At 37.8% G+C, this 15,767-nt stretch overlaps 1 protein-coding gene across 5 annotated transcripts in view; it reads right to left on the reverse strand.

Annotated features, from left to right (window-relative positions):
* The window catches only part of Wdr59 (WD repeat domain 59), a 123,732-nt gene that overhangs the window by 33,494 nt on the left and 74,471 nt on the right, over positions 1-15,767 (reverse strand). The window contains exons 20-21 of one of the 5 annotated variants that reach the window (XM_053784553.2): positions 14,947-14,976; positions 1,525-1,617 (exon numbers count right to left, since the gene is read on the reverse strand). The exons of 2 other annotated variants lie outside the window; for them this stretch is intronic. In XM_053784553.2, coding sequence (XP_053640528.2) covers positions 1,525-1,617; positions 14,947-14,976 — 123 coding nt within the window. The remainder of the gene's footprint in view (positions 1-1,524; positions 1,618-14,946; positions 14,977-15,767) is intronic. 2 more of the 5 variants (XM_053784554.2, XM_053784555.2) reach the window with 2 other exon arrangements.

Genomic DNA, 15,767 nt, shown 5'->3' on the forward strand with positions numbered 1-15,767 from the left:
TGAAATGCTGTCTTTCATTCATTATTGTCCCTGTTCTTGTTCCATCCTTCCTCAACTCTTAGTTATTACTAGAAAGGCATTAGTTCCTTGTATCAATTTATGTACCTAACTTTGCCCTCAATGTATCTTTAGTAAGAGTTTTTGCTACATTACTGAAAACCTTCAAAACATTATAAACTAAGCTTTCATATTCCCATACATCACTTGCATCTCATTATGTAATAATTACAGTTAGTTTCAAGGCTGCCAGAAATGTCTTGCATAACAAGGTTCTTTCTAGTTTATACATGTCAATTATCTTGACTGAATACTGTACAGTATGTCACTTTATACAAGTAAAGTTGTTTGCTTTGTATTGTTTTGACTTTCATCTTCACCAACTTCTCCAGTGCCTGATTTAACCTCACGATGTTTTATGAGGCAATGTTTTTATTTATTTCTGTGTATTTTTTTAAGCTTCATTGTGAGTGAACCATCAAATAGGAAAAAGGTTTCCCTTGCTAAGTTTTTCAGAAATTACCACTTGGCAGTTTATGCCAGTGTCTACACCTGGCAGTTTACACCACTGTCTACCTAAATGTGTGATATCACAATAACTTCAAGTAGTTAAATGTAATTCAAGCACAAGCTGTTGAGTACCTTCACTTACAACACTGGTTCACACACAGTGAAGCAATCACAAGCACAAGTGGTAATTAATGATTCAGATGATGCTATTAATTAAGGATGACTGACTAACTGCTATTGTGGGACTGACTTCTGGACATGTGATAGCATACTTATTTAGCAGTTCTACTTAGAGATGCTGAAAGACAAAAGTAGATAAGTATAAAAAAATACAGTGAAAGGATATATCATATACAACAAATGTTCAGAGAAATTAATGAATATTTACTATAAGTAATGGAAGAGGTGAATAAGATGTATTGAAGTAATAGCTAAACTTAAGAATAGAAAGCTAATCAAGGATACATAAGAGAGGACGATTCATCAGTCTATCTGCATACTGCTCATGACTCTGAAGACAAGAGTGTGAGTGTGTGTGTGTGTGTGTGTGTGTGTGTGTGTGTGTGTGTGTGTGTGTGTGTGTGTGTGTGTGTGTGTGTGTGTGTGTGTGTGTGCGCATGCGCATGTGTGTGCGTGCGCATGTGTGTGCGTGTGTGCATGTGTGCGCGTGTGTGCATGTGTGTGCGTGTGTGTGCGTGTGTGTGCGTGTGTGTGCATGTGTGTGCATGTGTGTGCATGTGTGTGCATGTGTGTGCGTGGATGCACATGTGTGGATGCACATGTGTGTGTGCACGTGTGTGTGTGCGCATGTGTGTGTGTGTTTGTTTTTTGTCCATCCATCTTTGAAGAAAAGAATGAACATGCAAAAGTAATGATGAGTCCCATTTGTGGTACAATACTTCACTACTAAAAGACAATTTGAAGCCCATAAAAAATTAGCAGAGTTGTAAAGCAATGGATAGGTTACTCCCTTGTGCACTGCACTTGTATGTTATGACAGCTTCCCCACAACATTACCTTACCACCCCGAAGAAGGCTAAGTCGGTCCAACTTAGCCCAGACAGAAGTTTGTCTCTGGTTTCGCTTCAGAGAACCATATTCAGGAATATGCTGTTAGGAAGACCCAATAATGAAGTAATAAAAAAACACATTTTGGAAATGATAATGGATGATCCTGACATTGATACTATAATTTAAAATTACAACAGTAAACAGACATAGTATAATCAAGTACAAAAGTTATGGCTGCTTAGTTCATTAATTTTAATAAAGAAATTAATTTTTTACAAAAAATCAGTGGCATCTGATGATCAAGAATTTCCCCATGGTAACAATTATTTATAAGCATTGTATTATGCTCTATTTTTTGTTTTAAATCTTACCTTGTTTGGAGAGAACTCTTTCCTGCTTTTCTTCTATTTGGCAGTTTTCTGGATGACTTGAGAGTTAAATCTTTAATCTGCATTAAATGTGTATTTTAACAACTAGCCACACAGGGCTGCCTCAAAAGCCCTAAAGAACCAGATGCCATTGATAAAAGTAATAAACTTACATACATGACCTTCTAGTATTGCAGTCCACATTCTATCATCGGCATGCATATTTAAACAGTATTTGTCCAATTTAAATGCAGCTTTATCTAAGAAAAGCCATTACTCCAGATGCAGTTTTATTGCACAGGCAACTCATGCTTTCTTAAAAACACATTGTCAAAAAAATTAAATTTTTCTATATATAAAACAGTAAAATGAAAGACTACATACCATACTGTACAATGTAAACATAAATAGCATTAATATTTTCTATCTAATACTGTACTTTACTATACAGTACACATACAAACACATATGCAGTACAAATACAAGTTGTTTCCTTGACAAACCTGCCCTCAGCCTATCTAAAGCCTATCTAACTGCTCACTTGTGAGTTCAGATATGAAGAGCGATTATAAGTGATCATTTGTTTAGCGGGGAGCAGTCATTCTCTTTTATACAATTTCAAGCAGAAAAGAGAATGTTTTTACATTCGTGAAAAAATCAGTGATATCGACTAATATATGTGTTGTGAGCTTTCATTTTGTACAAACTGGTTAAGAAAACTTACATCTATGTCTTATTTTAGTTTGTTATCAGTTATTTTTGATCAAATGGATTAGTTTTTAATTAAAATATTGTATGCACAAAGTACTAACAGTATTCTATCGATCATGCTCATATTTTTTTATAAAAAGTATAAAGTGTTTATCCAGAATTTCCCTTAACCACCTATCCCCTTCAAACTGGGTAAGACATGTGAGAATATTTCTTATGAATTCTTACACAAAAAGTTGTATCAAGGAGTTAAGTAAAATATGTGAATGAAGGAAAACTGAGGAGTTTCTGATTTCCTGCCTCATTGTCAATACATAGTCAAAAATAGGTGCCACCAAAATGCACCAGAACCATTTCACAACCAAAATCAAATAATGAATGCATCATTACCAACATTAAAGATAAAATACTAGTAAGAGACTCACAGTGAGAAAAATGAAGGGTGCACATTGCTCTACCAGTAAACATAAATTAAGATGCAAAGATTACAACACAGTATCAACTTGAAGTGAGACTTTGTCACACTGACAACAAACTGAGGAGTACAGCAAGTAACTGTTATAACTGTTATTAATGTAAAGAAATGAAAAAGCTAGCTATCATTTGCCCAGTAGACTCAGGTGAGCCAAGAGGGAGCCTCTGCTTGAGGCAATACCAGGCAGATGAATATAGCTATAGCTCCTGCAGTTACTTGTGTTTATGCAGTTGTCCTTGCACTACAAAATTCAGTGATACCAAGATTTAATATGAATATAACTGTCAACTATGAGGAAGACACAAGATTACCTGTCTAGCAGAACACCAATGCCCAAGTCATCAATCAGCAGTGACAGCCATTACAGACTTGACTAATGGTATCTTTTTTGTGCATTTTGAGATGAGTACAGTATAAAACCTGTTACTCTTGACCAGGCAGGCTTTTGCATACCCAATCCCATATGTTAGTAAATTATATTAGGGTTAAACAGCATGATAAAAAGTCATAAAAATAATAGTCTAGAGTGTGTTAGCTATGTTGCTGTATTAGAGTACCAGTCTTTGAGATCATTTTATTCAGATTAAGATATTCATGCCGTACATACTTTTCCCATGCATCAATGATGTCAAGAATCAACAACTTTCTCCTATGGAAGCATCACTATGAAGACATGAAGCAAAGTTTCAATCAAGTGCTTATTGTATATACAGTATAAGAGGTGCTCTGAGCAAACATTATATGGTGTCTTATTGAATCAGCTCTCATAAACAACATTCCTAACATGGATCTGAACTACAGTAAATGCAAGTGTACTGGCCTATGTTATGCTACACTGCAATATTCACAATCCCTACGACTTGACCTGACCTTAGTTCTCTCTTCACTTTCCTTCCACAGTCTTAATTTCTTATTTTCTCCAGTTATCTTATTTATCACATATTACTGTACAGTGACTTTTATTATTCATCATAGTACAGGTCGGCCATCACAAATCCGGCAATCAGTCATCCGGTTCCATCAGTTATCCGGCACTAATTTTGGCTAGCATAATTTTAAATTTCCAGGGTCTCCACACCAACCTGCTGCTACTGTTTGGTGGTGCTACTTGTTGCATAAGTCATTCCAATTTCTTTTTCTCCATTTATTGTTATAACCTGTTTACTTTTAGCCCTAGCCATGGTTCCAACGAATAAAAGAAATGCTTCTCATTGTGTAAAGCACATACAGTACATTGTCCATAAAAGATAAGGTGGCTTTGAAGCCACTGTTGGTTGCCATGAGCTCAGTTTCGTGATGCAGGGGAATATGCTTTATTATTAAGCTAATATCAACACTACGGCTTATTTACCTATCACAATTTGTCTAATATGATATAATAAACAATATAAACAACATAAAAACATGGTAAATACTCCAAAAAGAATGATAGTTGGCATAATACCAAGTGGTTCGACATAGGTACGAAGAGGATATGAGATACAAGTACCATCCTCCTATCCCTGTCTTGGGGGCTTATATTAGAGAAAACAGAGTGTACACAAGGCTAACTGTAGTATACACTTGTAATGCACTATAAAACTGAAACAAAAACCTATTTTCTCTACATAGATTATCACACATAGCAGTATATGTGTAGAGAACCTACGATAACCCAAAAAAAAGTCAGACAAAGTGACTTATTTCCAGTACCTGGCTTGGACTGCCATATATGATTTTTGGTAAATAAATTTTTTTCTCAGTAGTTTGTTGGGCTATCTTATTGAAAAAAGATCATTGTGTAGTCAATGGGTTTTAACACATAATAAACCAGCTAGCCATTTTGTATAACGAACCAGAAACAATAACAGATCTTGCAAGGGTTCTTGCAAGATCTGTTCTTGCAAGAGCTGCACTGAAGCGAAGGTTCAGTGCAACCCTTGTATGAACATTGCTGAATTTAAACAGCGCTACAGAAGAAATACTAGCAAAACGGCTATGAGTTTGGTAAACTGGTACAATAGAATGGGTCAAAAATAGGGCGTAAATTGAGTAATCCAGCAAAGTCACTAATCCAGCACCCTACAGGTCCTGATGATGCCAAATTTGTGATGGCAGACCTGTACTTGATAAAACTGCTCTCAAGGCAAATAAAGCATAGCGAACTACACTTGTAGGTGTTCACAGTTCTGACCACAGTAACTAGTACACCCACTATCCTTGAGGTAACCTGGCCAACTTCATGGGCACCCTTCCCTAACATGTTCTGAAAGGCAATTAACTGTTTTGCAGTCAAATCAGACTGCAAAACGTTGAGGACAGGTTTCATATCATTTGACACATGGGTCATTATATTCCGCATGTACAATTTTAATCATGCAGAGATTCAACAAGAAACATTTACCAAAGATAAACACACAAGTTTCCTTCCTAAGACATTAAAACTGTAAAAAAATTATGACATTCACAAATTTTACTGAAGACACAGAAAATATATAGTAAATAGGAATTACAATAAATGATAAAATCATACCTAACAAAGTACATATTTTGAGCTAGCTAGCTCTGACAAACATGGTTAATGACCTAATAATAAGCACACACTTCTTCCAGACCTTCAAGCACGCCAAGCCAATGATTCTATCTGAAATATGAATGAAGCATCACTGTGCTCCACCACACTGTCATTCTCAATCAGATAAAACTCAATAATGATTTACACAAAACTTTTATACACCTAAAATGCAAATTTTCTTGCTTGTAATTGTCAACAGCAGGAAATGTTTTTGAAAAAATTCATCAATCCCAATAGCTGGGGCACCAAGATTCCCAGGAGGTCTAACTCTATTTGAAGGAGAAACAAAAACAAAAACTTAAGCTACAGTAACCTTCTCTAAACATTTCATTTATTCAATCTGTTCAGTCCACCATACTCCTCGAGGGACCTTGGCCATATGAGGTATAAACTCAAGTATAAACTCAACATCTGAGCTTTGGTAAAAAAAAACAGTCTCAAACACTATGTAAAAATTAATAAACACAATGAAAACTGAAGAAAAAATCTTCAATATATCTTATTTTAATGAGCATAAATAACGTTTTACGTTATTATGATACTAATGTTCAGATGTGAGGTTCAGACTTACTACTCATAAACCAAGTAATAATGATATTAAGATGATCACCCTTTACCTGAAATAAATTAACGCTTTCAGTCTCTCACACAGGTTTATGTTACTGACACCAGCGTCACTCAGAGAGATCTACATTTTAGGCGCAGTACCCAAATATGCTGTGAGTGGTAAATTTTAGCCTTCATATGAGAGGATGGGTCTGTGCAGCGAGTGTGCATGGTATAAAAAAATCCTGCCCCACAAAGTGCATGATGAGAAAAGCAAAACTCTGACCTTGTGTTTGGTTTAAAATATAGTGGACCCCCGGTTAACGATATTTTTTCATTCCAGAAGTATGTTCAGGTGCCAGTACAGACCAAATTTGTTCCCATAAGGAATATTGTGAAGTAGATTAGTCCATTTCAGACCCCCAAACATAAACGTACAAACGCACTTACATAAATACACTTACATAATTGGTTGCATTGGGAGGTGATCGTTAAGCGGGGGTCCACTGTAGTGACTTTGAGGTGGTGTCTAGGATGTTTTTTATGATTTTATTGGGTGTTTCTTGTTTTCAAAATGTATTTTTTGTTTGTGTAAAATTGGCCAAATTACTGACTTCTGTGTACTTTAAAGGGTAGTTCTGATAGTTGAATGGGTAGTTTCTTGTACTAAATCAACAGAACAAGAAGCATACTAGTGACATATGTAAGAATTTGGCTGAACTGAGCAATGGAATTGGACTAAAATAGGCCTCAAAATGGGCAAAATCATCAATGTATAAATTCCACCCAGAAAATCAACTTAGTACCTGCGTTAACCCACAAATTTTCCATCAAATTTATATTTTTGGTGTCATTACCTTCAGAAAAAGATTCTGTATCATTTTGGAGGAAAAAATTATCATTATTTGCTTTTTAATTGCTGACGTTTTTGGGGCATCTGACAGTGCAGGGTTAAAACTAATGATAGAGGCTTTCATACAAAACATTTGCTGAAGCAATATTAAGAAAAGGATGTGTCTTATATAAACTGAGATTACTGCCACTTTAAATATTCAAGAATTTAATGTATATTTGTCACAATGAATAAAAATAAAAACTTTCTTGCAATGATGAAAGGTTGATCACTTTCCTAATCATAAAAAAATTAAAATGTTTCTGTATACACACTTAAAGGTTGCCTTTAGTTCAGTGGTAATGTCTTCAGTTCACAACCAAGGGACCCAGAGTCAGTCCTGTGAGTGAAGACACTGAGCATGTTTCCTTTGACTAGTTCACCTACCAGTGGAAAGGTACCTAGGTGTTTGGAACCTGTGTGGCATCCCTGGGCCAGATTTTGAAATGAGCTAAGTTAGGATAATAGCTCTTAAGTCTGTAAAAAAATGCTATAGAGTTATAAAACTTAAAGCAGTCAGACGTGACTATCAGTTATCTATACCTTAATTAAAAAATGCAGTATGCAACAGACCGAAATGATCCTGAAGATTTTGCAATACTTCCAGGAATAAAAAATTGAGAGCATATTCTGTAAACTGTATATTCAACTAGAGTAGAATAAGATGTGAATAATATTACAACATGAATGCCAAAATTCCATCACATAACTTTGTTTCTTATTTTAGATGTAGAGCACCTGTAGAGAAGAAATTAAATAGCTAAAAATGAAAGCCATTCATAAAGGAAAATGTATATTCCTAAGTACAAAAATGCAGTTTGGTCAACACACTCAGTAACATTCACAAAAATTCCTGAATGGGCAACAATGAGTGGGGTGTAATCATTTCAGAGAATACATGTTAGGGAAGGTGATTCAAGAAACAAGAAGAAGCTTTATAGAGATACATGATGGTTTCCTTACATGTAGTAAACTTTCTCAAGTGAATCTAGGAACTCAAACACATGTTCATATACTATACCTACATTATGTATGGTGAACCCTCAATACAACAAACTTCAGAAATGCAGAACAAAATCTGCTGGATCAATCAATTCAGGAACAACAGACAAAGCCTATTGGTCACAGAATTGCGTATTACTGTTACAATCCTGGCATACAATCTCAATCTATCCACCACAATCACCATTACCAGCCCCAGTTCCCCTCCCCTTCCTTATATCAAGGGTACCTGGAGTCTACCTGGAGGGTATTCTGGGGGTCAATGCCCCCGCAGCCCGGTCCACGGCCAGGATTCCAGGTGGATCAGGGCCTGATCAACCAGGCTGTTACTGCTAGTCGCACGTAGTCCAACGTATGAACCATAGCCCGGTTGATCCGGCACTGACTTTAAATATCTGTCCAGCTCCCACTTGAAGGCAGCCAGGGGCTTACTGGTAATTCCCCTTATGCATGGTGGGAGGCTGTTGAACAGTCTTGGAACCCAGACATTTATGGTGTTTTCTCTTAGTGTACCAATGGCGCCCCTACTTTTCATTAGGGGTAGTGTGCACTGCCTGCCCAGTCTTTTACTTTCATAGGGAATGATTTCTGTGACATACAGTATACATTTTTTTTTTTTCAACAAGTCAGCCATCTCCCACCGAGGCAGGGTGACATATACATAAAAATACACATTCTTTCTTTCAACACACTGGCCGTATCCCGCTGAGGCGGGGTGGCCCAAAAGGACAAACACAAGTTTCTCCTTTTACGTTTAATAATATTTACAGGAGAAGGGGTTACTAGTCCCTTGCTCCTGGCATTTTAGTCACCTCTTACAACACGCATGGCTTACGGAGGAAGAATTCTGTTCCACTTCTCCATGGAGGCAAGAGGAAATAAACAAGAACAAGAACTAGAAAGAAAATAGAAGAAAACCCAGAGAGGTGTGTATATATATGCTTGTACATGTTTGTACTCACCTAGTTGAGGTTGCAGGGGTCAAGTCCAAGCTCCTGTTTGTGTATTGTGACCTAAGCGTAAGTAAAAGTAGCAAGACGTACCTAAAATCTTGCATGTGTATGAGACAAAAAAAAGACACCAGCAATCCTACCATCGTGTAAAACAATTACAGGCTTCTATTTTACACTCACTTGGCAGGACGGTAGTACCTCCCTGGGCGGCTGCTGTCTACCAACCTACTACCTAGGAAAAATATACATACACGTATTATTTTTACCTCATTGGCCATCTCGTGCCAAGGCAGGGTGACAGAAAGAGGAAAGCACATTCATCATCTAACATTTAACTGCTATCTTGCCAGAAGTGTGCTGGCCTAACAATCAGATTACCATTCAGATTCAACATCTTCACCACTCAGAAAGAATGCAGGCACTGCCCTTCCCACCTCCATGACTCAAGTCCAGCTAACTGGTCTCCCTGAATCCTGTCATAAACATTATGTTGCTCACACTCCAAACGTCTGTCCATTATTTATCTTAATCAACAGGAAGAGCTAAACTCACAGGGGTCATATAGCACTTGAGGAATGGAAGGCATTCAAGTTTCATCCAAGGAAGGGGAGGATAAGTCCAATTTCTTGGATCAAGAGCCCTCACTGGCATCAAGGCACCTCCCATGAGCAGGTATAGCATGTTCATAAAAACCAAGCGTCTCCATTCACTCCCATCTAATACGTATGTTCACATAAGCCTGCTGAATGCTCAAGCCTCCTTTATAAACCCCCTCCCTCCAGTCACTCCTGGGACAATCCCTCACCCTCTTACCTTCCACCCAAGATTTATATACCCTTGATGATCCCACACCATCTTTTTAATTTCTACTCTCCAACTTCTTTACATTATCATCACAAAACATATTTCTCGCAAACATGACATTTCTGCTGCCTCTAGGCTCCTCACTGCAGCACTCAAATCCCATGCCTCATACCCATACAAAAGTGTTGGTACTACCGTACTATAATCTAGCACATTCCCTTTTTTCTTTTTTTACCTCCAAAGGCAAATTTTTTTCTTTCTTTCCACAGATGCCTCGATATACCACTTACCTTTTCACCCTCATCTATTCCACAGTTCACCTTGTCTTTCATGGATAAATCTGCTAACAAGACCACTTCCAAATAGTATCTGAATAAATCCATTTCCTCCATCCTCCCTCCAATCTGATACTCATTACAAAGATTTTTTTTTGTTACCTTCAGCGCCTTGCTGTTTTCCATATTTGCATTGAATTTCCTACTTTTACATACTCTACAAAATTTGTCCACCAACTTTTCCACTTTGTCTTCAGAATTTCCCCAAATAACTGTCATCAGCACAGAACAACTGTGAGGATCAATAATTTTTTTAATCCTACACCCTAGTATTCACTTCTTTTTACAACACTATCTATAAATAAGTTTAATAACCATGGTAACATTACTTATCAGTGTTCAAGTCCTACTTACACTGGGAAATAGTCCTCATTCCTTCTACAAATACTAAGCCTCAATATCAACATAAAAACGATCACTTTTATTAACCTACTTCCTATTCCATGCATTCACAACATCTGCCACATTGTTCCCATCCACCCATTGACTTTACTAACCTACTTCCTATTCCTTACATTAGTAATATCTGCCACATGATTTCCCTGTCCACAATATCATATGACTTTCTAAATCCATAAATGTAAGAAACCACTCTTTATCCTAATTAAAGTAATGCTCATTTATATGCATTGGAATAAACACTTGGTCTACACATTCCTTACCTTCCTGAATCCTCCCTGCTCCTCTGCAATCCTACTTGCTGTTTTACCTCCTAACTCGTTCAAAAATAATTCTGTATACTTCACCCAGAATAATCAACAGGTTTTTTTTTTTATTATTATCACACCGGCCGATTCCCACCAAGGCAGGGTGGCCCGAAAAAGAAAAACTTTCACCATCATTCACTCCATCACTGTCTTGCCAGAAGGGTGCTTTACACTACAGTTTTTAAACTGCAACATTAACACCCCTCCTTCAGAGTGCAGGCACTGTACTTCCCATCTCCAGGACTCAAGTCCGGCCTGCCGGTTTCCCTGAATCCCTTCATAAATGTTACTTTGCTCACACTCCAACAGCACGTCAAGTATTAAAAACCATTTGTCTCCATTCACTCCTATCAAACACGCTCACGCATGCCTGCTGGAAGTCCAAGCCCCTCGCACACAAAACCTCCTTTACCCCCTCCCTCCAACCCTTCCTAGGCCGACCCCTACCCCGCCTTCCTTCCACTACAGACTGATACACTCTTGAAGTCATTCTGTTTCGCTCCATTCTCTCTACATGTCCGAACCACCTCAACAACCCTTCCTCAGCCCTCTGGACAACAGTTTTGGTAATCCCGCACCTCCTCCTAACTTCCAAACTACGAATTCTCTGCATTATATTCACACCACACATTGCCCTCAGACATGACATCTCCACTGCCTCCAGCCTTCTCCTCGCTGCAACATTCATCACCCACGCTTCACACCCATATAAGAGCGTTGGTAAAACTATACTCTCATACATTCCCCTCTTTGCCTCCAAGGACAAAGTTCTTTGTCTCCACAGACTCCTAAGTGCACCACTCACTCTTTTTCCCTCATCAATTCTATGATTCACCTCATCTTTCATAGACCCATCCGCTGACACGTCCACTCCCAAATATCTGAATACGTTCACCTCCTCCATACTCTCTCCCTCCAATCTGATATTCAATCTTTCATCACCTAATCTTTTTGTTATCCTCATAACCTTACTCTTTCCTGTATTCACCTTTAATTTTCTTCTTTTGCACACCCTACCAAATTCATCCACCAATCTCTGCAACTTCTCTTCAGAATCTCCCAAGAGCACAGTGTCATCAGCAAAGAGCAGCTGTGACAACTCCCACTTTGTGTGTGATTCTTTATCTTTTAACTCCACGCCTCTTGCCAAGACCCTCGCATTTACTTCTCTTACAACCCCATCTATAAATATATTAAACAACCACGGTGACATCACACATCCTTGTCTAAGGCCTACTTTTACTGGGAAAAAATTTCCCTCTTTCCTACATACTCTAACTTGAGCCTCACTATCCTCGTAAAAACTCTTCACTGCTTTCAGTAACCTACCTCCTACACCATACACTTGCAACATCTGCCACATTGCCCCCCTATCCACCCTGTCATACGCCTTTTCCAAATCCATAAATGCCACAAAGACCTCTTTAGCCTTATCTAAATACTGTTCACTTATATGTTTCACTGTAAACACCTGGTCCACACACCCCCTACCTTTCCTAAAGCCTCCTTGTTCATCTGCTATCCTATTCTCCGTCTTACTCTTAATTCTTTCAATTATAACTCTACCATACACTTTACCAGGTACACTCAACAGACTTATCCCCCTATAATTTTTGCACTCTCTTTTTTCCCCTTTGCCTTTATACAAAGGAACTATGCATGCTCTCTGCCAATCCCTAGGTACCTTACCCTCTTCCATACATTTATTAAACAATTGCACCAACCACTCCAAAACTATATCCCCACCTGCTTTTAACATTTCTATCTTTATCCCATCAATCCCGGCTGCCTTACCCCCTTTCATTTTACCTACTGCCTCACGAACTTCCCCCACACTCACAACTGGCTCTTCCTCACTCCTACAAGATGTTATTCCTCCTTGCCCTATACACGAAATCACAGCTTCCCTATCTTCATCAACATTTAACAATTCCTCAAAATATTCCTTCCATCTTCCCAATACCTCTAACTCTCCATTTAATAACTCTCCTCTCCTATTTTTAACTGACAAATCCATTTGTTCTCTAGGCTTTCTTAACTTGTTAATCTCACTCCAAAACTTTTTCTTATTTTCAACAAAATTTGTTGATAACATCTCACCCACTCTCTCATTTGCTCTCTTTTTACATTGCTTCACCACTCTCTTAACCTCTCTCTTTTTCTCCATATACTCTTCCCTCCTTGCATCACTTCTACTTTGTAAAAACTTCTCATATGCTAACTTTTTCTCCCTTACTACTCTCTTTACATCATCATTCCACCAATCGCTCCTCTTCCCTCCTGCACCCACTTTCCTGTAACCACAAACTTCTGCTGAACACTCTAACACTACATTTTTAAACCTACCCCATACCTCTTCGACCCCATTGCCTATGCTCTCATTAGCCCATCTATCCTCCAATAGCTGTTTATATCTTACCCTAACTGCCTCCTCTTTTAGTTTATAAACCTTCACCTCTCTCTTCCCTGATGCTTCTATTCTCCTTGTATCCCATCTACCTTTTACTCTCAGTGTAGCTACAACTAGAAAGTGATCTGATATATCTGTGGCCCCTCTATAAACATGTACATCCTGAAGTCTACTCAACAGTCTTTTATCTACCAATACATAATCCAACAAACTACTGTCATTTCGCCCTACATCATATCGTGTATACTTATTTATCCTCTTTTTCTTAAAATATGTATTACCTATAACTAAACCCCTTTCTATACAAAGTTCAATCAAAGGGCTCCCATTATCATTTACACCTGGCACCCCAAACTTACCTACCACACCCTCTCTAAAAGTTTCTCCTACTTTAGCATTCAAGTCCCCTACCACAATTACTCTCTCACTTGGTTCAAAGGCTCCTATACATTCACTTAACATCTCCCAAAATCTCTCTCTCTCCTCTGCATTCCTCTCTTCTCCAGGTGCATACACGCTTATTATGACCCACTTCTCGCATCCAACCTTTACTTTAATCCACATAATTCTTGAATTTACACATTCATATTCTCTTTTCTCCTTCCATAACTGATCATTTAACATTACTGCTACCCCTTCCTTTGCTCTAACTCTCTCAGATACTCCAGATTTAATCCCATTTATTTCCCCCCACTGAAACTCTCCTACCCCCTTCAGCTTTGTTTCGCTTAGGGCCAGGACATCCAACTTCTTTTCATTCATAACATCAGCAATCATCTGTTTCTTGTCATCCGCACTACATCCACGCACATTTAAGCAACCCAGTTTTATAAAGTTTTTCTTCTTCTCTTTTTTAGTAATTGTATACAGGAGAAGGGGTTACTAGCCCATTGCTCCCGGCATTTTAGTCGCCTCATACGACACGCATGGCTTACGGAGGAAAGATTCTTTTCCACTTCCCCATGGACAATAGAAGAAATAAAAAAGAACAAGAGCTATTTAGAAAAAGGAGAAAAACCTAGATGTATGTATATATATATATGCATGTGCGTGTCTGTGAAGTGTGACCAAAGTGTAAGTAGGAGTAGCAAGATATCCCTGTTATCTAGCGTGTTTATGAGACAGAAAAAGAAACCAGCAATCCTACCATCATGCAAAACAATTACAGGTTTTTGTTTCACAGTCATCTGGCAGGACGGTAGTACTTCCCTTATAATTCTTTTACTCTCTCTTTTTTCCTTTTATCTTGTACAAGGGAACTATGCATGCTTTCTGCCAATCCCTTCTTTTCATGCACAAAATTGAACAAATACACCAACCACTCCAATATTATATCTCCAACTGCTTTTAACATCACTATTGTAATTCCATTTGTTCCAGCACTTTACCCCCTCTCATTCTTCTCAATGCCCCATACATTCCCATTTCCACTTCAGGTTCCTCCTCACTCCTATACGTTAGCCCTTCCTGTCATTCAATTATACATGAGCATGTCTTAAATTTCTTAGATTCACTTAAAGTTCAATGCATGTGAATGAAATGCTGTGTGCTCTATGAAGTTTCTTCTATTTTCTTGTGCCTTTCTATCATTATTTGTCAGCTGCTGCCACAATTTCACATGTTAGGGAAAGCTGCAGGACGCGTCAGTGGGGGAGAACATGCAAGACATACCTTACGCCAAAAACGGTCCAGCAAGAGATGCTAAAAGAAAGATTTAGAATGATAAATAATATTACCTGTACCTGAATAATGACAAAAACTCAATTTAAATGGGTTTATTAACGAAAATAATTAACAGTGATATCAAAGAAATTTCCAATGATTAACACTCAAAATTATCATGCTGGAGCATTATGATATTGCATTTCTTTTTGCAATTATTAATAAGCAAAAAAAAACTCATCCTTAAAAGCTTTAAAAGCTTATTAACTTTTTATGCAACCAGTTTACACTATGTATGCAACACTGTAATGCTGAAAAAATTTAATAAAGGTATTACAAGTAACTATGACAAGCTCCACATAGTACAAATATGTAAAATATTTGCCTAATTCAAAAAGTACTAGTTAATTTTTTTACACGTTGGGCATTTTCCACTGGGGTAGAGTGACCCAAAATTATATAAAACAGTAAACTTTAATTAACGTGTGCTTAATCAATGCATTTTTGTCAGCTCCTTATTTACGCACACTAAAATTTAGTTTATCCAAGTTGAGAATGAAGTTAAGATGATGGAATTAAATGTTTGAGATGCAACAAGCCATCTGCATATGAAGTGGATGCTGTCCCAACTGTCAACTTTGTGTTTACCTGTCTTCCCTGTGCTTTGAACCTCAAACCACTATCATCCTTTATCACTTTCGTTCAGCATGTCACCTTAATGGAGCATCAGTGTTGAAAGTACGAAGAAGATTAAGTAAGAGACAGTGACTCTAGTCAAAAAGACACAAATGTTGGATAAACTGCAAGCTGATCACAGTCAGAGAACTCAG

The sequence above is a fragment of the Cherax quadricarinatus genome, chromosome 60 (assembly GCF_038502225.1).
Source record: "Cherax quadricarinatus isolate ZL_2023a chromosome 60, ASM3850222v1, whole genome shotgun sequence".
Taxonomy (NCBI): domain Eukaryota; kingdom Metazoa; phylum Arthropoda; class Malacostraca; order Decapoda; family Parastacidae; genus Cherax; species Cherax quadricarinatus.